Source organism: Opisthorchis viverrini (genome assembly GCF_000715545.1).
Source record: "Opisthorchis viverrini unplaced genomic scaffold opera_v5_23, whole genome shotgun sequence".
In the NCBI taxonomy this organism is placed as follows: Eukaryota; Metazoa; Platyhelminthes; class Trematoda; order Opisthorchiida; family Opisthorchiidae; genus Opisthorchis; species Opisthorchis viverrini.
Window position 1 is genome coordinate 232,473 of NW_008751679.1, and position 24,546 is coordinate 257,018.

At 42.6% G+C, this 24,546-nt stretch overlaps 1 protein-coding gene across 1 annotated transcript in view; it reads right to left on the minus strand.

Moving 5' to 3' along the window:
* Positions 1–24,546, minus strand: part of T265_02008 (hypothetical protein) — a gene marked incomplete at both ends in the record, with an annotated part of 120,484 nt that overhangs the window by 42,525 nt on the left and 53,413 nt on the right. The window contains 4 exons of the mRNA XM_009166156.1: positions 1,332–1,482; positions 3,830–4,020; positions 5,260–5,595; positions 19,129–19,437. Of these exons, the coding sequence (XP_009164420.1) occupies positions 1,332–1,482; positions 3,830–4,020; positions 5,260–5,595; positions 19,129–19,437 (987 nt within the window). The remainder of the gene's footprint in view (positions 1–1,331; positions 1,483–3,829; positions 4,021–5,259; positions 5,596–19,128; positions 19,438–24,546) is intronic.

The following is a 24,546-nucleotide window of genomic DNA, read 5'->3' on the forward strand; positions in this document are numbered from 1 at the left end:
ATATGTATATATATATATATAATACTTCCGTCCAGTGGCTTAACTTATGGCTAGTGCCCTTTTAACCAGAGCGCCAGTGGCGCGAAAACAGCAGGTTAATTAAATATATACTACCTGCGGCTTTCGAGTAGCTAAGTTCATGAGTTGAATATTCCCCCTTGTTAGTCCTGATTTTGGCTATTCTGACTACTTTCTCAATCTTGAAATACATGCTAAGGTACTGTAGCAAGGCTAGACATGGAAATGACCAGATGATATAGTGTATGCCTCCGAGACAAGATTCTCTATATAGTATCTTCGGTGGACGTTGTTGAGCTGCAAGCATCTCTCGACTTCCCGTCGTTTACGCTTTGTGTGTCAAACACATGAAATGCACATCGGTTCTCTGCCCGTAAATCTTCTGAGGAATTAATGTGTACCAAACATTTTTGTTACCATTTTTTTCAGTCAAGTTGTGTTGCTCTTGCATGGAGGTAACTGGTAGGCGGCAAACCCAATGAAGTTTACATTGATCCTGCACGCTACTGCAGAGGAAGTCGGTTGTTAGTCTATCGATCCACAACATCTGGTGGTAAATCAGACTTGAAATATTGACAGCCAATTATCACTCGTGAGTATCTGAGTCATTCTGTTATGTTAATTCAGGTGAATCCAGTGCTCATGCGGTCGTAACACTCACGTATCGCATAACTTTTGTCCGAGTTTTATTCCCAAAAGCATAATGGCAGTGAATTCGAGACCGCTGCTTCACCCTCGTGATGTAGCTGAGCCAAGAGGGGAAGGAAACTGTTCAAGCAGGATTGGTCTGATTACAAAACCAACAATCACACATTTATCTGCAAGCGTTCTGCATCAAGTTACGCCAGTATTCCTGGGGTGTATTAGAGGCCTTGTCCTCTCGCCCACCATAGGAACCACACATTGCATTAACAGATATCAATTGTTGATCCATTAGTCAGAAACGTCGCGGAACGCTTGTGCAATACCGGGATACGGACCTGGTGGGCGTAAGTGTCCTGGGTAGCTAAGTTCTGTCAAAGTTACTTCTCATCAACACTGAAGGATCATTTACTGTAAGCCAGTTGCCAGTATTTCCCTAGTGTGCGTGCAACATCTTGTGAACACGTGGTCATTATCGCCTTCGGTCCTACTCTCCAGAAGATCAGCACCAGTCTGATCAATGTACTCTTGAGCAAGCTCACTGTGAAGCGTGTCCACTGACAACTATCACGAAACTGTTTTTACATAAATTCTCACACTTAGTGTATGGACAAGAAGACATCAAAAATAGTATGATTGAAATTTAGATCAACAAATCGTACGAAACTTACATAAAACTTGCATTCGATGTTCGTTGATTATCGGCTTTTCTAACCCCGGATGCTCCACTTGACATCGGAACACTGTATGCTGTTGGGATCGGTAGGTTTTGCTGACAACCAGTGTACTCGATACACTAGTTCCACCGTATTCACCGGGGCTCTGGAAAACAGGTTTGGCGCGAAGATTGACATGGTGGGGTAGGCATGAAATCCAAGGCCAAATTGCTAAGATCCAAGTAACAACTGCCATCTATTGGCCAACTTGTCCAATTTAAATCGGGAGGGGACACCACTTGGTTGTCTGGGGTTGACAACCAGACGGTTTGCACCAACATCTGCTCGCTTTCACAAAAGTTTCGTACTATTTCTCTCTTACATGATAAAAGATTCTTTCTGTAATGCCGAACGAAAAATGATTAGATCAAGTCGTAGAACGCTTTTTTATATCCAGGCAGTTAATCACTATCCCAAGCACGTCAGTGAGGATGGTGTATCATGACCAACACTTCACTTTTGGCTTAGTTAGCAACTGTTGCAGGAAATTAATAAAATAAAATAATTTAGACACAAGAGAGCAAATCTCTAGCTTGGAATTTTGCGGCTCAACTCCCATCGTAGGAATTCAAGTGCATTTTATTTGATATTAGGCAAACGTATAGTGTTTTGACTTTCAGCTTTTCTTCAGGTTGTAGGATAGCAGTGTACCGAAAGGAATTAAAACACCCAATTCGACACCTCAACTGCTCTCATCAACTCCAAAGATGCTGGTGAAATGATGCACAGATGAATTCGTAACAAGTGTGCAGACAAGTTGTATGTACGAGAAAGTTGAGGCTAGTGAGCGAGCACGTCTAAGATAGTAGAACTTTCACGCAAATGTCCGCCTCACGAACATGGATTTCTCAGAGCGACCCATGAAAACAATATCGGATACTGAGGCCTGAAAATCACATATCACTTTTTGAAGCCAAAATATATGTGGTAATATTTTGCGAAAATGTGGGTTTGCTACTGCTGACCGCTTCAGTGTGCTTCGAAATGAAATAAGATACTTGGTCAAAAAAGGTATGGAGAGTTAGTTGTGGCGATGGTGAAGTTGCCTTAATGGAGGAAGTTACGCCGGTGCGTAGATAGCATACAAGAAAGCAGTTGGGACCATCACCATGTTGATGTGCAATTTGGTCTCCATTTACAGGCCCCGGTTTCCCCCCGCATATGTTTCCAGTGTTCACCAAAAGCCAAACCAGCCTTGGCACAACGAGATCTCAGCTCACGGTTAACGGTAATGGCAACGAAGTGTGTGTTTCCGAGATATGGGAAGCATTTGCAGTTGTCCACAAACGTAGTTCGAGTTCTGACACAAGAGAAAACTGGAACGAGCGCAGGTTGATGGATAATGAACTGTTTTTTGAGTTGAGGAAAAGGCCAAAGTGCGCAGCAGCAGTCACGAGCTTATCATCTGAACGCTACAGCACCTCAATCTTGTGTGAAAAAGCACACGGTCGCCCGAAAACAAGGAATTGCGGCCCCTAGTCTGGTGAACCGGACTGCTCGCACCAAAACCTTCACAAACTAGACGTCCACGCTCGATCTACGTGCAGGCAGGTCCACTCACGAAAACCGCTTTCGCAATGGCCTGTAAGCACTGTCAGCTGTCTTGCAACGGTAAAAATTTCAAAATTAATCGTTTGGTCCTTGATCTTCGTATTCTTTGACGTCGACTACGGATGAGGTCTACGGATTTTGGCAGATAGTCATATTTGGAAACAGCTGTTCACGATACTTCTTGGTAGGTACCCTTGGAAGCCGTCGTGAAATCTATGCAGGATGCTTGAAGTGTTCTCGGAGGTTCTTTACAGGTAGGAAATATCAGGTCCATCTTACTGCAATCAACACGGTATCGATACTTGCGCGTTTCTGTAACTTCCACAGTCAGGTTGCTAAGTAACGCTCACAACACAAACACACGTGCACAAAGACATTCTCACGCAGATTTTCACCCACATCAGATCCAAGAGATATACCACAATTTAACCAACCTTGGAACATGTTGGCCAACCTATGTGGTCCTTTCATTTGCGTGTATGCATATGGTTTTAAGAACCAGTGACAACCGTAGGCTAACCGTTTGGAGCATGGGGCCACACCCCACCGCACCGTTTCGATCCTTAGACCCACCAAATGCATAAAGGTATAGAATTTCGTAAATCAAATTTTTCACTAACTTCTTAGAACCAAGTGACAGCTTTCAGGAAATCGGTCTTGTATCATAGAATGTGTTTTGAAATTTTCCACTAGAACGTACTCTCAAACGTCTTGTTTAACACGCATCTACATAAAACCAGGTCTTTTTAATTGGATCATCCCTGATATCAAGATAAAGGAAAGATTAAGAAGAGAGTAGAACTAAAGCAGTCTAGTAAACGCATGAAGCGAAACATACATAGCAGATTTTGTTACAGTGAAGTCCGCGGACTGAGCAAAATCATCCAAAACCGATCACATACCGTATCAATTTGGGCTAAATCCGTCAGTTCGTTTGTTGCCTGATTCGAAAGCTTCGGTTTCGGTGGCACTTCAAACCAACGAATCACGGCAGGCGGATGGCAAGAACTGGTTTTACAAGTAAGCTCCAAACGGTCTGATTCCCGTACACCGCCCATCGGCTTTTCCGTTAGGCGTACATTGTTCGGTGCGACTTCGATCGAAGCGGAGAGATGGCAGTGTGGAAACGAGCAAGTAAAAAGACGTACAAGTGAAAATGTCAGCAAAGCAAAACACAGTATGAGTGAAAAGCAGCAGATCGGTTAGTTAGCTGCCAGCAGTCTATCCTGAGGGTGGTGATTAAGCAAACTACAGATTACCAGTACTTTACTACATAGTCCAGGCTGCGTTTTTGTATGAAATGGCATTTGTACACTAGGGTGAGAAGTCTCACTCTAGTTTATGGCTGACGATGGGAATTGTTCCGGAGTGGGGGGCACCTATCCAGGGGTCATTCTATAAACTTCAGGAAACTAATGTATTCATATCGCAGTCATCCAAGGCTGTCAGAACTCGCTGCTAAGGCCAGTAAAATAAATTTTGTTAAGGAATGCTTCTTACCTGTGGGTGGATTCGTTCTGTATTGATTGGCCACAGACACACTATTGTCCGTAGTTTAAATCAAGCTACTGTTTTGGGCTGAACGCCCATTACTGAGGAGTGATGTTTTTTAAGTATTGACCCTGACCTGTCCTGCATTCAACCTTGTGCCCTCGGGTCCAGACCGGGACAAGGGTGTTCATTTGATCGCACACGCAACTCATAGCAGTCCGCGTGTAGCGTTGCCTATCCTGCGCATAAGTTCATTGGCACTGTTCGACGTGGCAGACGAATCCCTGGACTGATGTCAGTTCACTGCGACAATCGGTGGGTAACTAATCCTGCTTTCCTGTCTGGATAGAGATCGATCATTTCCATGTCATCCTGCCAGCACTGTCCGTTACCCCAAGTTAGATAGATGTATCCAGTAAACAGTACCAGGACTTGCGAAGGAGTTAAGTCGAATACATACTAATGATTCATGGAAACATATATAGTACAGAGGCTCCAAGGACTGTGCTTTTCGGACACGTCTCATCAGCTGCTTTTTCAAGACTGATTGCAAGGTAGGCAAGCAGTTGCAAAGGGACATACTCTAAATCTAATATAACTAGGATGATGAAAAATGGGGTTTCACCAGCACGTTTGGTTGCCTCAGAATTTTCCAAATACACAGTTGTCAGCTTGCGATGACGAAGAGAACAGGGTAAATTTGGCGGACCAAAACCATAAATTAATTTAACTTTTTTGAAACTTGATTTCTGGGTCTCAACCTGCATTTAACAGCCGGTTGGTAGCATTGAACGCACAGCCCAATTCAGTTTGGATCTGCCCACTCTAGAATGCAACTTACATAACACTTCCAAAATTTCCTCGGAACGAAGAGATGTTCTTTTCTGCAAGTAAATGGCAGCACACTCGAATCGTCTTCCGTTGCTAGACCTTCTGGCGTTCACGGTCAGAGTTGAGTGAGAAAGGTAACCTCCGGTTGGAGAAGACATCTGTTCAGTTGGGGTAATTTCCACGTCTGTCATTGGTAGTCGGGCTCCAGCAGAATCGAGCTGCATCCATTGTATGTCACTTGGAGGATTGCTTCCGCTGGAATTGAGTCTACAGGTAAACTTTTTTGTTATCGATTCGGTTACGGGCCCAGCTGGCGACGCGGTAACGTGCACGCCATTTGGAGGATCTGAATTGCAAGACAGAAGTGCAAAGTGATTGCGCTTTATAGCTGTTCCATTTAGTGTGTTTCTTTCTGAAGAGGTTGAATCATTACCTAGATGTAGAAAGTCATGCACTTAGTGCCACCTACAGGGGTTCAACAGATAGGGAATCAGAATGCTAAAATAGAAGTCGAAAAACGGTACAAAACCTACCGGCTCTGACAACAATCTAAATGAACTGGCCACAATCTGTGACATGATCTTCACTGACAAAATAAGACCAGGGCTTGACGCTAATACTCCCCTTCAGGACGGGCGATTTGGAGAGACACCTTCTAGAATATTACTTGATGGACGATGTCTTATTTTCAGGTGAACCAAATGAGACTAAGTTTACAACACTAAGGCCAACCAAGATTTCTGTTTTGTCGATTAAAAATAGGTCCCTTGGGCGTGGAAGTCATTGGAAGCGGTAAGGTTTACGTCGAGAGTTGCTGTTTCACCTCTACGGAACTCTGACAAGACCCTTGTAAGGATAGAATGCCGCAAAGCCAGGATACTCGAACAGAGGAAAACCCCTGTATAGGTGCATCACTCCACAGCCTCTCATACTAGGAAAATGGGACACAATGCACTGCAAGTATCTGGGATTGAACAGACCATGTTCAAGTCGGTGACAGACGCTGAAGATTTCAAATTACTTGCGTTCTTTGGTATCACGGTGACTTCCACAGGCACTGGGAGGCTATGCCATATTGTCTGGCTAGCTACGGCACATAGATTGAAGGTGGCTACGGCAAAATCACCGTAATATAGTTTGAAGGAGGCTCTAAAGGCTGACTATTCGTTTGTTTGCCGTGCAATTCAATCACAAACGTTTCGACATCGATCGAGTAGATATCGTCAATACGCGACTGGGTGAAACCGAACAGTTGTTGCGGTTTAGCTCTGCGAGAAAATCTACTCATGTTGCGTGACGTATGATTCTGCTGATTATCAGGTTGCGGTAAAAAACATTTAACAGGAGAACAGTTTAGAAAACCTCTGTGGTTACCTCAAGTTATCATCCGATTGCCAAACAACTTCCAACCGAAATAGGATAAACTGGCCAGAGCTCTGCAGAACTCTCCATCATGTGGGCTGCATGTTCTGAGCGCAGCTAAGAGCAAGCTAAATCAGGTCGCAAATATTTTCACCGACAAATGAAAAGACTTTGAAAACGTCCGAAAAAATTAAAAATTATGTGGTATGCTACCAAATCTACAAAAATAGCTCAATTATACCGCTTTTACGGAAGGAAGTTAGTGAAAATTAGAGGCGGATTTTTACTACTTTTAATCCGTTTCAGTAGGTTACTCACTAAGTCGTTTCTGCCGGAACACGCCCATATGGACACATAAGAAAGAGACTGACCAAAGGCCGCAAACATTTCATTGCACAATACAGCAAGCACTGTCCCATGATTTTGGTGTAAGTCGACGCGATCTTCCGACCAGACCAATCGTACTGCAATGCATACATGAATTGCATTTTGCAACGGGCTGCCTGATTTTAGTCAGTAATGGCCTAGTCTATTTTTAATCCACTTTTGATTATTGGTGTTAGACAAAATCCTAGCATAAAGGAATCTGTATACGACCCAAGAAGGTCCAATCACCTTGTTTACTGAACTCGTTACATATGTGGAATGACAGCTTTATTTTAGCCCTCTACCGTCAGATCTTCCAGCCCCGCATGTTGTTACGGTGAAGAGGAAGTTCGGTGGCGTTGTTTCTGTTTGTTTCAGGACCACCAATTGTTCAAGGTTTTTTACGATTAAATTCAACAACTTTGATGTTTTACTCTGTCGCGCTGCAATCGGTTTGCTTTGCATCGCGAATAAATCGCTTATCTTCACCAGCTGTAGTAGTTGCGGGGCTGAAACGAGGTCTTGTGAGGTTAGATGCACTTCTAGACTTCCGGAACTTGAGCCTGATGTGGTATGTTACTGCCTATACAGAGGAAGCTTGTGACTTGTCGGTGAAGAATCTCATATGTGTGTGACCCGAGCAAACAACAAAGACTACCACATAAGTGCTCAACAGATCGCCCAGTGAAGCCTGCGTGTGTGGGTATACTAACTGCCAAACTGAGCACACAGGTTCTCAGCTTGAAAATACCGGATAGACCGCGGACAAAGTGCAGGACCAAGCCGGAGTAAACAGCTTTGTAACTCGCGGCGTAGCGAAGGCTACGTAAGATGGATATGGTTAGAGGAAGAAGGCATTCGCCGCAAGTTTTGCTATAAAACACCACTTGCCAGCTACAGACTATTGGACAGGGAAGCGAAACTCTCACATGCATCTTGTTTAAAAAACTGAGTACCCATCTTCTCCATGCACAAGTCTTCCTAAACTTTCCTGGAAATCCACAGGCTGTTACTCAAATACAAGCAAATGCTACAAAGCGACTTCACCAAGTCCGTAATAGATCTCACTCTTCAAGAGATGCGAAGCGGATTTACGAGAAAACACACTACTCGCATACCCCGTCAGTAGTATCCACCATTCAGTGGTAGCAACTGACTAGTTTAACGTCGACCCAACGTCAACCGTAATTTCGAAGGTCTAGGAAGTTTGTGCGGTGTGTGACACCAGAACTCAGCTTCCGGGAAGCTGAATACAGGGCGACTATTCATTTTGGTGTACATCTGTGAACAAATCAATCCATACAATTTGAAAAACTGAAAACAGCACACAAATTTAACGCAAATGTGTTTTTACTGCCACGGCGCCACCAAATCTTCTTGAAAAGTACGGCTTATTGTCTGCAACATTTGTACAATGTTCAGAATGGTCCTTTATCTTCCTTCGAATCATTTTCCTCACCACTTCTGAAATATGTGTTGGTTTTTAATATGTCTGTGCAAGGGTTTCAGAAGTTTTATCCATTCTATAAAGAACGATATAACTGTGACGGGTACTAGCCTGTTTTGAGGAGTTTATAGCCGGGTTACTACAATGCCAACAGGACTTTGGAGCTGCTGAACGTTGGTGCGTTCTGTGACAGTTTAGTTTTTCTCAGACCCATCATATTCATCTTTATCAGGCAATTTTCTTTTCAACATGTGACAAATTCGCGAATGTGAGAAACATTAAGCAGCGAGTCCTTGTCATTGAACTTCAGGGCTGTATTAAGAACATCACGACTAGACCACGATACACGGATTTTGTTTGGAGCAGCTTGATAGTTTCTGTGAAACAATACGCAAGGTTTGGCATCAGTATATATTATATTATACACCATTCGAATCATGCGGGATGTTACACAAAAGGTAATGCTTCGTAACCATCGTTATGCTGAATGATAGCTAACACCGGCTAGCCATATTTACGTGCACAGAATTTGTATTCTGAATGGTGCTGACTAGCAGATATCCTTCTATATGTGCTCTAAATCAATTTTCAATGGTTCGTTCGCAAACTTACAACTACGTGACACCAGCTGAGCATGCTGGAGGATTCGGCACTGCTCTGACTTATTCGCCGTTCAGTCGTTTTCTCTCGGGTTTAAACCAGACAGGGATTTCAGGTGAAAACACCTTCGGGCCGGCAAAAACTCAATGTGGAATTATCCATTCTGTAAGAGTGTCCGTCGGCCTAGTACGCTATGACCGATCAATGGGAAAATGAATGACAGTCCACTTCATTGCTAGACTGTGTTTCGGTTAGAACTGACCAAGGGCGACCGTATCAGAGTAACAAATGTCGATTTCTCCATAGTAATTAACTAAGCGAGAATAGCCTTTTCATCGTTTATACTTTTCCCTATTTTAAAACACCAGTCTGAAGTCCAACGATGAACGCATAAAATCGTCAATTAGACATAATAGCCAGGTGAAACTACATACCTATTGAACAGTGTTCAAAACTAATAACTTTCACGACACTCCTCATCAGTTAACCGTACACAGTTTTTGTCTCTCAAACAATTTATTCAGCTTCTTGTTCGAATATGTGAGTATTAAAACAACTGTTCTCGAATGTTTCCAACTTAATTCACATCAAGCGTAGAAACAAACTCCTCGAGATGACGCCTTCAGATGATACCTATAGACGTGTTTCTAGATGATTAATCAACGTAACGCCAAATCCGTGAAAATCGGCTAAATCTTGAGTAGGTAGGTTGAAGAATAACCACTACCAGCTACTCACTGCGCAGGTTTAGTAGGCAATGCTTTTTCGGTAGGGCAGTGTTCCAGAATAAATCACAATCCAAGAGAACGGTCAGGACACCTTAGCCAAACCATATCAGATAAGCTGGAACACACATATAGACAACTAAGCCCCTCTTAGGCAGCTTTTCGGGTATTCCAGACGTCTTCTTGAGTTAACTATTGTCTCCACGTTTTTTCTGCATGTCTCTTACCCCAAATCATAGAAAATCGCTCAACTGTAGCACACTTTTATTGCCTTACTGCCATGTTACTATAAGGAGGCACGATGGACACTGCCAGGTTGCCCAAGCCTGGACAGAAGTCGAGTGGCAGAGGTCGGGTTCGAACCACGGACCTTCCGGTCAGTAAGTTCGTGCTCCAACCACTGAACTATCTCGTCCCACCCCATGTTATAAAGGATAACAGTTGTCTCACGTCGTAGTATGCTCTTTGAGGGTCTTGGTGAGTTTTGGTAAAACTCAGACGAACTGATTATTCCCATCAGCTTTCTTATCTGTGTGAACTTGTATATTGTAGATATACAATGTTTCTGTGTCGCGCGACCCAAGATTTTATTCCACACTTACCGAGATTTTTGGGTATATATTTCTTAGCCAAGGCAACCATCCCGGTGATTTCGTAATTAAATCTGGCATTCAGCATGCTTTCTGAATTTTTAAATTCCATTCCGGTCGCATTATCCAGTAAGCCTGGTTTGGATACAACCATCACACCACAAATATGTTCTTCAGGTGGCGATTATAAACCACTGAGTACTTGCCTCAGGATTGCTTAAAAGTTGGAACAAGTTGTACTCAGTCAGGAACAACTGTCCCAGAGCAAATCACTCAGTGGAGCACAAAATTCAGTGGCGGAACAGAACAAGGCAGTAAAGGAGAAACGCGGGTAAGGTCGGTAAAACAATTGTCTCAACTGACCGGAAAGCTCGCTCCCAGTACTGCCTTTATAGAGACAGTTAAGGTCGCCCAAACTGATCGATTTTCTCTTTATACGTGCGCATGCCAAATGTCGAGAATATCGTTAATTCTCCCGAAAGTCGGGAGATCTCCAACGCAATTTCACCCATGTCAACTAAAGAGGGTGGTTCATTATAGGGGAAGCATCAATTAAGGTTTAATTGCATCGCCACAAGATGGAAACGACTTCTCAGCTTCCAGGGGTTTTGACCTTACATAATTTATACGTCTGTTATCGCACCCCTTATAGGAGTGTTGCAGCCGTACTAGTTGCTCTCTTATCAATAACGGTCATGTTCTCGAGCCACTAAGCCAAAACCCCGTTGAGCTGGGTTTGGAAACGAGACCTATTGCAATGCCAACTGTCAAGTCCCAGCAAGGACCATTTCGGAGTTTCCTGTTACCCCGAACCTTCCATCAGCAAAGATCAAGTGACGAAACTGATGCAGTGAACCTTCAATAAACTTTCAATATCGTCAAATAGAATTCTGGACACAGATAACTGAAATCATCCTTTCCGGAAATGATGCACCAGCAAGGAAACGAGACGATCCTTGCTCTGGTTCAATAATACGCGGACACTCTAACCCATGTGATTGAATATTTGGCTAACCCGTCTTATTATCATTTTGAAACAGCCGACCATGTTTGTACTCCGTGACGGATGCCTCGGAAGGCAACCCGGTAGCTGGTCCTTTTGACTCGATCGATCGGCTCATTTGTTAGAACTTCCTAGTCCACTAGCATAACGAGAGCCTGCTGAAGCTGATTTGGAGCTTTGATTTACCTAGTGCTGATCATTTACGAGATCTATATAGGTCCACTGCACACAATTCACATTTAATCAGTCGTAGTACGACCATTATTGGTCTACACTGAAGTTAGGACGCACTAGAATCGGGTTCCGCTCATTTTAGAGCCCATCAGAGGTGTATGCACTTCCTTGTGCCTAGGCGTGAACTCTGGACGTCCCACACGCGACACAAGCACGCTATCCACCACTACTTTACCAGTGCACACCAAACGTAGCTAAATTGCCACATCTGAACAGGAGAATGTTTTCGATTTGGACGATATGAGTGGTTCACTTAAGGCCCTGAATGATGACTCGGTAAATTCCTTAGTTGAGTTGACCGAGTGGCTCACGTGGTTAAACTTTTGAGTCATGTGCCGTTGGGTTCGCCTGACACCTACTGGACAGCTTTTTATTATTGTGCGGGAGCGATTTATGGATCAGCATCATTTGTAGGCATATCACTCTCTGAACAGCCGTCTTCTTGTCCTGGGGCGTTTACCGTGATTAGTGTAAGCAGGACGCTCCAACTGCAAGCGTATTTATCCTTTTCGGATGTGAAATTTTGATTTACCTAGCGTGGGCTAGCGCAATACTTGGTAGCACTTCCGAGTGGGGTGTGAAAGCACCGAGTTAAAGTCTTAGTTTATATCCAGCTCGGTATCCCAGCTCGGTATCCGGTGTAAATCAAGTGTAAGATTTCTGCAGACGAATTTGGTGGAATTTTTAAACATTTAAAGCGGCTATCTTGTGATGCATATGAATAGGGGCGTCTTGAACTTTGGATTTGGGTAAACATGCCTATTCATAGGGTCTTAAAAAATACAGCGACCGATATGAAGCCTGCACGCGGCAACAAGTGGAGTGAGCCGAAGATTTCAATAAACTGCAAGCCATTGTCATCCGTTTAAACCGAAACCACTGCGCAGAATTTGTGTGATTCCATTCATATTTCATTTGCAAACTTACTGAACAAAAGGTATCTGACCAAATTTAGCACGAACTTGTGTACCGTCACACAGCCTCTACTCGTTTCAAGTCGGTGATACGATTTGTGTACACATGCAGTGGTGTGGCTTCCGGTCACTCAGGCGAACTTCTGCCCAGCAGATCAGGTCTGTCAGATCTGATTTACGTTGCAAACGAAATCAGTGCATGTCGGGAATCCTAAAAGCACTGTGCAGCAGTTAAATCCTTGTTGAGAATCGTCAACAAGTACATCTCCCAAATATTTGAGACGTTTTGAATCTGTAAACTCTGAACACAATTACATTGGTGCCCAGCTGCAGCCCCCAATCTTCAGTCTGGTGGCCCACGTTATGTGACAGTATCCTCAGTAAAATATCCTGAAAGAAAGCCGTAAACCATTTTTTTGAAAAGTCCGTTTGCACTGTGTAGGCAGTGATAATAGCTTCAATATGCAAACATGGGTTAACGAATGCTGAAGATCGGGGAATGTCACATTCAATCTCCGTATGCTCCTGCGTTAGTTGAGGCAAAACTTAGACTGCGAGTAGTTTCGAAGTTGACCTTGCAGTTTGAGGAACATGGTTTTTTTCACATTTCTTTCTCAGACTAGTTCCCATAAGACCAAACCATCCAAAATTTGTCCGTTTTTGTTTATGGTCCACAGAAGCGAAGATCAGTTTTGCGGCATTTCTGAAAGAATCCACTTAGAAGAGGCCAGATATTTTTTACCCTCGTGATCTCTTTTATGACCATTCGCAGCATTTTAATGAAACTTTCGGATTCGGGAACCTCTATAGAAAAGGACTTATCTAAGACGCGGATCTATTCAGAAAACTGCCTTGTCTGCGTGATCCTAACCCAAATGGCAAATTTGTTTAGGGAGTGAATATTTTTTCCAGGATTACTATCGAGCGACTTGGACGCCTTATTTTTTTGTTTCTACGCACGACAAAATCGCCCAAACTACTATATAACTGTAACCATGTTTGAGTAGACAAACCACAAGTGACAGAGAAATGGTGGTTGGTTTCTGGTGCAAAAAAACAGCTTTTGTGCATCACTGGAGTGCGCTATGGCATTGAAATGGGCTTCGTAGTCAGGTGACATGCTCACAGTCATGAACACGACTTATAGCGTATTCCTGATATTAACAGTAACCTCTGAGCTGAATTTAGCCCAAACGACAACATTGTCGAGGGAAAATAATGTATCTGTGTCAGGACTGAAGGTAATGGAACTTACATGTATGACAAAGTAGTACACAAAAAACTGGAATTTTCAGAGTTACCAATACACACCGTTCAGTTTGTTAATTTTTTGCCAAAGCATCTAAATAAAGTACCTCTGTTTGTGATCTTTGGTTGAATTTAGACAAATTTTACGCATGTTCTTATTCATACGGACCCAGACCTGAAAAAATTCCACTTTTCTGTAGTACATGGATATAATATAGTTCGTAAGCACAAAACTTGAATAAAGGCAAAATTTTCAAAATTTTCTGTTAACCTAAGAGTGCAACATGAAATTTCCTCCACTATAACCTGCGCAGATCGCTAATCTGCACCCAGTGATCAAATACGGAGCATCACATAGGCCTGTTTTCTTAATCTGATCTTTTGTGTTCAACTTCATATCACGGTTAAGTCGCATCTGTTTTTGTAGGGATGTACCAGGTCTTTGACAGTTCCCCTTGATTCCGTTTACGATAACCCGCTGTGGTTCTTGTAAACACTATCAGGATCGGCAGTGCACATCCATCACCGCGCCCTCACACCGACGGAACATGTCTCGTTGTTGGCATATCGTAGAAGGCCAACAAGTCGGTTTTTGGTTCGTACAGCAACAACAGGCAGTTCGGCTTCTTTCTGGCACTTTGACGGCCTCCAGCTGTTTGTTTGTATTGATAAGGTGTAATATCAGAAACACTGTCTGCCTACTCCCTAAAGTCTAAAGTTAGGTTACAAAAAGCCTGTAGCTACTATAAGTTGCTTTTTTCTGGACTGCAAGTGCTCTTCTTCAGATGCTGGTAGATCTTTTTTTTAACTTAATGAAAAACTCTGGAGCAGGCGAACCAACTTCCTTTCCGGTGTAAATTGTCTAATTATTGTTTCAACTCTCTAGGCTGCATTGTGTTGATTATAGCTGTACTCAAGCCCCATGGTGGCTTCATGAACGTTCTAACTCTGCAGTTACTGCCATGCTATTAACCAACAGCAAACAGGGTTGCAGTATCCCGCGGACCACTTGTACTGCTGTGCAAAGCTTGTCATACCAATGAGTGACTGACAGCCCATTCAACCTCTTTGTGGCAATCTGAATTGGTAGCGTTTTTAGCTATAAATATATATCTGAAACGCACAGCAAAGTCAACACGTCTGAGCATGACGTTGAAATTCCATTTGTAGTTGTACCACATGTTTGTGAAATAGCATAGTGGTGCTATAGTGTAACTTAAGGCTGTTTCACTCACAATTACCGTTTACAAAGTCGGGAAGGTTAATCTTGCATCACTGTAGTCAGATTTGGTGATCAGGAGTACCGTGCGAAACTCAAAGCAGTTACCAATTTGTGGGACTAATCCGTGAGAGGGAGTGTGTGTGAGAGCATACGAGCGGTGTTGATTAAGTTGGTTTTCTCCATTGGGGGTTAAAATATAATATCACAACAACCCTTCCTGTAATGTGTACCATCCATTTAACAAGTTCATCTATATCTGTTCTAAAGGTCAGTTTCTCCGAACTATTGCGACTGTTAATTCGGAGAAGACAGCAGCATATTCATGGATTCTTTCTTCCAACGCACTATTTTACCTTACTGCACATTCTCGCATGTCCGTATATTTTAAGTTTTGCAGCCATTTACTGCCTTATGGCAAGTAGTCACTCAACGCAGGCCAAATCGGCCAACATCATTGTCACTTATCAGAGTAAATGATAACAGATGGTTCGATTAAATGCCTTTAGATTGAGACAGTAATTCTGCAAGTTCACTGCTTTAGTAGAGACCCACAACCAACCAATCAGTGAGCCGATATTGAGTCTTACCTGACACATAATATCACACAATCAATCAGGCAATCGATTCGGATTTAGTCGGTTTTACTGTGAGGTTTCACGTTATAATAAAGCGCCTCCCTAGAAAATGTCGCATAGTACTCATCATCATCATCATCATCATCATCATCATCATCATCATCATCATCATCATCATCATCATCATCATCATCATCATCCAATCAATCAGGCAATCGATTCGGATTTAGTCGGTTTTACTGTGAGGTTTCACGTTATAATAAAGCGCCTCCCTTGAAAATGTCGCATAGTACTCATCACCATCATCATCCTCATCATCATCATCGACAGCACGACATCAGTGTTCAACACTGATGCTTCACTACCGGAACACGACTAATACACAAGTGACGAAAGTACCGTTCCTGTTCAGTTATTCGTTAATATAGACGGTTACTATAGTGGACTTGAAAAAGGCTTGCCGAGTGGATGGCATGAGCTTCCAAGAGATCAGACAGTCGTGCGCACGTTAAGGAAGGAGAGCGTTGCAATTTTGAAGGCATGAGGTGCCACCGCCAGTTTATTGTAATCGTAAGGAGGACTCAATCCGCGAGAATTTAGCACATCAAGAACCAAAGGCGAAAATCCTTGTCTCCGAAAGACTAAAAAATCTCGGCTCGACAGTGGAAGAAAATTCGCTCAGTAAGATGCCGGTATCCGATGTAGAGTGAGCAGTCCGTACGCCTCATACTTCTGAGCTTTGAAAAACATGTAATAATACATAGTTTGCATACTTGTCAACGTGGTACCTAGACCACTGTCGGCAGCGTAGCATACTGGAAATAGATTTTATATCGTGTAGTAGTAGAAGTGGGAGTATTTGTAGTAGTATTTGTGTATAATCAGCGCTCACCGTTTTTGCTCACGCTAATTTACAGCAGCTGCCATCCGAGGGTTGACAGTGTCGCGAATGCCATGATTTGTTATTTTAGCAACTATACGTTCAATTGAATCGCCTGGTCAGGTTTAGTGTAGCAGCCATGAGACGTCCCATCTGGCCTAGCACATTCAACGTCCGAATAGGGCATTATGCCATAAGCAATCATTCATGTTAACTTTACCGCTTAATTAATTCATTCAGTTCATCATCTCCTGTCAACTCACGTATGGTAATGGCACCCTACCCAACGATGTGCAACGATTTACTATCCATCTGATTGGAGCTTAGAGTCTGGTTAGCAGCATGTAGAGTTGTTCAAGGTATCGGCGTTTTTCATAATGAGCTGCACCCAAAAAGGGCTTGTTTATGAGAGACAATTGCAGGTCAGATTTGTTCCACTTGTCAAGCATCCCTAAGAACTTGTTGCAAAGCCCAACATTGCAAAATTTTGATCAGACAAATTTTGTGCATACTTTTCTGGTGATCGGCGAGATAGTTAGACCAGGAAGACCATAAACACGTTTTAGGTAATTTCAGTACAAGCTGACGAGGCAATGTTACACCCTGTCTCGTTATGCAAGAACTAGTGAAGATACTGTGAATCTGTGGATGTGTGAAATCGGGCATAAAACACTGTTCGCTCGTAAATGCACCTCGGTGCACCAAGTTGCCTATGTACAAAGTGGGGTGAAAAATACAAAAATATCCAAACCCCGGAATAGTTGCGGCACAGAAGGAACTGGTAAAAGTTCGCATGTTCCCAGCATGCGAAAACACAATGTATAGAATCTGTTTTACATCGGAAGTCTAGCCAATAACAGAGTACTCTGAACAGTTAAACAGTGACAGTTAAAATCCGTGTGGATTTTAGGGAGGAATACACTAGCGAAAACCATTGGCTGTGTCATACAGAGGAAGTGAACAACCAAGCAAACGCTTTTATTTCTAAAAAAGGAAACAAACTATTCTCATCGCTTCAACCGAGTATAAAATGACGATAAATCTTTCTGTTAGGACATTCTATCAGTCCGGAATCAGCCACGGTATAGCTCTTGACGCTGCAACTCTGAGCTCCTGGAGGCCCACGCAACGCAAGAACACCTGCGGATTCTCTACTGTTTCTTTGAAGGTTGCAGAAACCTTCGTAATTCTTTTCGGAGATAAAATAAAAAAGCAGTAGCTCAAGCACTTAGATTTAGGAAAATGAGCAAAATACTGAATCGGGTCGGGATCATTCCCGGGTGACTTCTGTAGCGGTGCTTTATCATCACTATCACCATCATCTTCGTCACTCTAACCAGTAATATATCAACGTCATTGCAGCATACAATAAGGGAGGCGCCTTTGAATGGAATACCAACAGCAGGGGTATTCAGTTTGCTAAACTTCTAGCATTATGTCTCATCATTACTATCTAGGAGTGTTTAGATATATTGGGTAGCGTGTCCACGCTGTTTCACTACACCGCGACGAACTGATGCTATCCTTTCGATGACTGATGAAACATTTATCATCACGATACCCATCTTGAAGAACAGGCCACCGCATAGCGTTAGCTCCCTTTAAATCCTATTATTTCGTAATGCGTGGAATTTTTTAGACAGTTAAAGTCGAGTTAAGGAACGCGTTCCTGTAAAAAAGACAATGTCTTTTGCGGACATTTCAGTCAGTCACCCATCTGTTGCTAAATGTACTTAGCTTATCAAGGCTGCGAAATGTAAAGATTATGGACTAATTAGAGAACATGGTGAGTATACGCTAACGACAATCTCGTCGATCCTCAAACAGAAACCAAAATGAGGTATAAGGGACACTTAATACTTTTGGAAGTAACCCTTTTTCGAAGGAGGGACGTTGTTTTCAGCTATCTCAAGGGTCTTGGCTTATCTTCAAAACGGGTTGCTTTGGGAGTATCCTCAGGGACTACAGACATTTGATAAGAACATATATCTTCATGTATCTCCTAGTGCGAAAACCAGCCAACTTTGTTAAACGAAGAGCAGAATCTTGCATCGCGGTCGCGGAATTCATTTGCGCGGCCTATAAAGACTGTTATCAGATCGTCATAAACAAAAGTTTTGCCAAATGTGCCAAAACAAAAGCATCTTCACATGGCGAAATCTTTCGGCTGCACTATACTGTGCAGCCTTTTAACCTATAATACGGTCACGGTTACCAGTGAATGTTCAGCTTAAAATGTCGGAGCATCAACTATATTCAGGTGGGGGAGAATAGTGAAGTAACTAGGGCTTCTAAGGGACGTGAGGGCAGATATTCGTACACAAAATCTGGCGAACTTACGTTCACGAACGACTTCATGCATTTTGGCCACAAAAGCAGACGAGCATCTGGGCTGTATCGTCCGCCACACCAATCAATTTAGACAAACTACCCATGTCTGTGGTCAGCGACGGACTTCGATTGCACAAGGGTATTTCGTTTTTAAGAAAGAGGAGTATGTTCCCGTAAATTCTGACATTTTGGAACGATTACTTATAGCTTCCTAGCTCACTGGGCAAATTACTTCTTCACCGATGTTGGTGCCGGTCCAACCATGTGTGCACTAACTAAGATTCCCTTGGCTGTTGGTAGATAATAGTCCATCATCCGGTACAATCAGAGTTTAGGGGTAAACAGCCTCAAAGCAACTTACACGTTACGTTCATCCGTACACCCGTGGATCGCACTAAAGTAGTGTCTGTTCCAGCTCCGTTTACCCCACAAAACAGTTCAGCTCTGTTGTCTTGATCTGTCATCACCAAAAAGAAATCTTCTTCCAGATGTTGTTGCGTTGTCCCAATCACCGTGCTGCCCGCGCTGTGATCCACGGATTCTGCTTTGGCTTGTCCAAAGCGCTGGCGCAACAGGACAAGAGCCACTTTTGAGTTAGCACCGTCCATGCTGCACCGGATGCGAACTCGAGTTCCTGCTGGTACCGATATCGCCTCCGGACTTACTTCGATGTGCACGGATAGAGAAGATACTGAAGTTGGGAAAAAGTCGATGTAGCTAATCGGAAAAATCATTTCAAAAATTAATACAAATAAATAATAAATAATACGTAAGTAATAAAATAATTAAGAATAATTCACAAGATGAGTAAATCTCCCATCTGAGAAATCATCAGGAGTCAGTCAACACGTAAACATGTGATCTAAACTGTGTGATCGATAGGCACTGTGTCCCCTGTGAGTACGAGATGAATACCTTGCTGATCAGCTGCTCGTGCTCGAAGGCTTAAGTGCACAACTACATTCGAGAGGTCGCGGAATCCAGACTCCCTTGATTTTCATGAGGTGTGCGTTGTTGGTGGCTTTCAATAAGAGGGAGGCAGCTGTGCAGTGTTTGTTGGCTTCACTGTACTTGTAGAACGAGATATCGACTATAATTTTGTGTAGAAGGCTAAAAGTAAGCCTGGAAAGTATGGCAGTGAAGCGTCGGTGTTGAACACTGATGTCATATTGTCGATGATGATGATGAGGATAATGACGATGGAAAGTACCTTTCCAAATGGATCGCGTGCTATTGATTAACTGGTTAACGACACCAGTGTGAATTCCCCTTCAATGTAGCCTTATCCCAAAATGTTATATTTTTGGATATATACTTCTTTCAATCAGTTGGCCTCCGAACCTCTGAGTTTGAACTTGGTTCAAAGAAAAAATAAGTTCAGTAAGCGGTTCTTGTGTGGCGGACAATCATCCACCACTTTTATGTGACTCATCAAATCAGCATCTACTCGTTTTGTCAAATGCTTCCATTTCGAGCCTTGTATTTCTGGGTCAAAATGTAAATTTCGGAAGTGTTGTTAGGTTCAGCGACCTTGTTCTTTGCTTTTTTCAACAATGACCAAAGTGTCACAAGTACTGAGCAGTCAGTGCGAATCCATGATCACACGTTTTCGCTGTGCATCAAAGTGATAAAAGCTCGGGGTACTTGGTGAGTATTTATTATGTGGCTTCGTTTATTTCACTCTTCGATCAAGTTCCTGTGTTTTCCTTTATGGGTGTGTGAAATGTGTCGGAGACGTTGGAGGCAGGTGAGTTAAAACGTGGCTGACCTCAAAAGGCCACAAATGTTGCTTAGCGATTACAGGGCAAAATCCATACATAACAGTGAAGCATTTCTGCTTAGCGGTTGTTGAACTGTCGCCAACTGGTGTTTTATTCACTGATCCGTTTTTGAATCTGATGCAAGTGCTGTTTTAAATAAGCTCTGTTCATTTTTTTAAAGGTTTTGTGTACTTTCTTCAGTAACCAGGCTTCGCACTCGGTTCTAGGTAGCGCTCCACTTAGTTGAGTTTTGGATCCACCCTCGGAAATTTCTATCCAACGGGCCAAAAAGGTGAGAAAATCTTGTAGATTCGAGTCCCATTTGTAGGTCGCTCGATTGCAACACACAAGAGCGGTCTCATCACCTTCTGTTCTGAAACATTCAAGTCACTTGAGTAAGTATTAGCAAAACATGCTGGATGCAGAATAACATGGAGAATGGGATAGATCTCCAGTGAAAACTTACAAGTGAACATTTTCCGGAAGACCTTTCACAGTATTCTCTCCTTAAAATAATTACATTTCGGGAGCCCTCCTAGTATGCAAAATGTTTTTCGCATGGTTACTTAGCTCAAATCTGCGCTTAGTGATACGGCATTACACTCAATAAATGACTGATTGGGCGGAACTGACAAAAGTTCGCTAGGTCTTGTCACGTGAGGGGATAGACCTCAGTGATTGGACAGTCAGACAAGTGAACGCACGATAACTCGTTGTGAACTGTTTTCCTATTGAGCATTTGATAACCCCCAACCATAGATAATATTGTCAACGAGTGAATAACAGGGCGAAAATCGCGAAGGTTCGATGGGTGTTGTCACGTGAGGAGGTTGACGTAGGCGGCCGAACGGTCAGATTGGACAAACGAACGCTCATGATAACAGCGATTGAAGTTACGCGAATAAAAATCGATCCATACTAGAATCAGAGTGATCGATAATAATCTAAACATAAGGCGGGTGCGTACATGTTGAAATAAAAGATTGTTGTTACAAACTTATGTGACAGACGAAAGAAGAATATACTAATCTGCCAAATCAATGCAAATTCGGCCACACTGTTTTATGTTACGCAAAGGAGACCTCTGGAGTTATTTTTGGAAGAACTCTTTGATTCTGGTTCCCAAATGCCTGATTTTTCTGCCAGTATGTTTAAAGTTCGCAGGTACAATCAAAGTGATGGTTAAGGTGAAACTTGATAACCAGTATAAGTAGTCTTTCTTTGGTGAGATGGGGGAACGGAGGGTGGAATTTCTCCGAAGACAGCTAATTTGTCATTGTTGTACGTTTGTTTAGCAGGTGCATTCAAAAGTCTTCGAATAAGCACTGGCATTTCATTTTTTCTGAATTTCAAAAAGGGGTATGCCGGCTTTTCAGTAAGCTCGGCGCTGGCTCAAGTTTTCCCTGACGTTTACAATAATCGCCTGCAGCTTTCAGTTAACATCTCTTTGGGTGGTTACAGCTTCTACACTAGTGCAACTGGTAAGATTATCTACTTTCCACCAACGCATCTTTCTGTTCAGCTAGTGAGAAAAACTTTATCTTTTTGTCTGCTAAGCATCACATACAGGAATGCGATCCTTTAAGTTCGTTCCGATCCCACCGTAAACCTTAAATAGCTGCAGCTACCGTTCAGAAGTTGGTGAAATTCATGCACTTAATCGTAAATTGCGCATATTTCAAACATGTCATCAACATCTGTTGATCACGAGCATCTGGATTAATCTGATAATTTTCCGTCTACATAACCCACCGAGACAGTAACCAAAGCCGGTCCGAAGGGACTGTTCACTACATATCCATCCATCTGTCCTCAAAGTATCCAATAAAACAAAATCTGGATGTCACTTTTTAGAACACCGACAGACTTCGATAATTTGTCACGTGAGGGTTCTGGAGACAACTTGTTTCCCATTGTGAAATTGGAAAGGCTCTTAATACCACGTTTGATAATAACGTTGGAAAATTTGAGACAAGATCGTTTAAGTACCAAAAAGTAGTTTGATCAACGTTGTATTAGTTTCGTGGGTTGAATATTCAACTTCATTTGTCATGTAGTTTTGTAACATTATTCTTTTACTTCCACTTGTGCATACCGCCTTATTTTTAGATCATCACCGATTACTCTAATCCTAGTCCTGATTGATTTTTATTTGCGTAGCTTCGATCGCAGCTATCATGGGCTTTCGTTTGTCCAATCTGACCGTTTGGCCGCCTACGTCAACCTCCTCACGTGACAACACCCATCGAACCTTCGTGATTTTTGCCCTGTTATTTACTCGTTGACAATAAAATCTATGATTGAAGGAAAACAGTTCACAGTGATTTATCATAATTTAATTGGCATACCTTCTTGCAACCGAAGTGGAAGTGAGAAACAATAGGTTCCCTTAGCTTGCACTAGCCTTTTCATCAGAATATTGATGACGTCAATTCGCATCTCAGAATCAGTCAAACGATACGTTTCCACGCCAAAAGAAAGGAATAGTAATTCACTTCTTGCCAAGCAACATAATTTTTCAGTGGATTCAAAGATATTTATAGTTTGACATTCCCACTTTTCTGCGAGGAAGGTGGTATATATATGTTGTTCCGGGCTTAGCAAGTGATTAGGTTGGTCACGAGGCTTTCAAGTCCCCGCAAATTGCCCTTGACCACAATGCAACATCAGCACTTCTCTTTCCAGCAAATGTTTTTGTTAGGCGGGTGTTTCGAACAGATAATTTTTATCGGCCCTTGGCATTTGAATGTGGCTATCCCTGTCAGAAATGTTGAAAGCTAATCAGACAGAGGAAGGGTCGCACAGCTTTTTACGGTCAACGATTATGATGGGCACGAAAAACGTGATCCAGTCTATTCTTTCTTCTACTGTGCTAGCATTATTTGGCCTTAGGTACTTTTACAAAATAGGGTGTTTATGACTTAGTTACACCAAAAAAAACTTGACATAGGAACATGTAACCGCAGTCAAATTCTTCACATGTTTTTACAACTTGGACCGCTGCTTGAAAAAAGGACTCGGCCCTATTCCACACTGTATGCAGCTTAAACTAACCAACTTAACTTAATCGCGTTTATTTCCTTGTGAAAGGTAGTAGCTGCCGCGACCTCCCTCCAACCGTTTTTCGGCGGCACCGACGCATTTCTTCTGGCGTCCCTCATTCAGATTGTTAAATCGAGGTGAAATATCTCCAGATTTCTGTAGGATTTACTGACTTCAGAGGTGCCAGTTTCTTCAAAAGCCTATGAGCTTGCCCCGGGAAAAAGCCGTAGATAACATACTGTATAGAGTGATAGAGTAAAACAAAATTGGAGATCCCAAGGTCCTCATGGGAACATTGAGCACTTGGGACACAATCCATAACTCCAATGACTCAGAACTGAGCTAAACTGGTTGAACAGATTTTAAAGCCAAATCTAGGACTCCGTTGTTGTTTCTCAACCATTCACTGCACCAAACAAAATTCAATTTGGGCCCCTTCACCTCCCACTTACCATTTTGATTTAGCGATTCGGAAATTGATAATCATATGGCAGCTAATTATCGTATTGTCAGAGAAAATTTGTCTTAATAAACCGTGTCGCATATTTCACCTAGAGTGGAAGCACCATGAACAGTAGTATGCTAGTAGTAAATCTGGCGCCTACCTCCTGCAAGAATGTGGGAAGTACACCCTAGTGAAGTGCGGAGCAAATTTTACTTGAAAGATGACCCCAAACAAGATGTCTGCGTCTATAAAAAGCACTGGGGTAGACATATTTGAGCATCAAACTTGAGTGAGGCATCCAAAGCATTCTAAGCATCCCTGGAGACTTTATTCAAAAAAATTCCAGTGCAAAACAGATAAAATTCACCTTGTCGCGTGTCACGATCATTGTCACATAGGGTCTCAAACCATAAGCGAAGGAGATCACATGGGCACCATACAGAAACGCATTGGGATCCTACGGCACTTCTCTTGACTACGGTCGCTTTCATTTCAGCTACATTACCATAGACCGTTCACCGCATAAGTTTCGCTAGTATGGGTTCAGGACCAA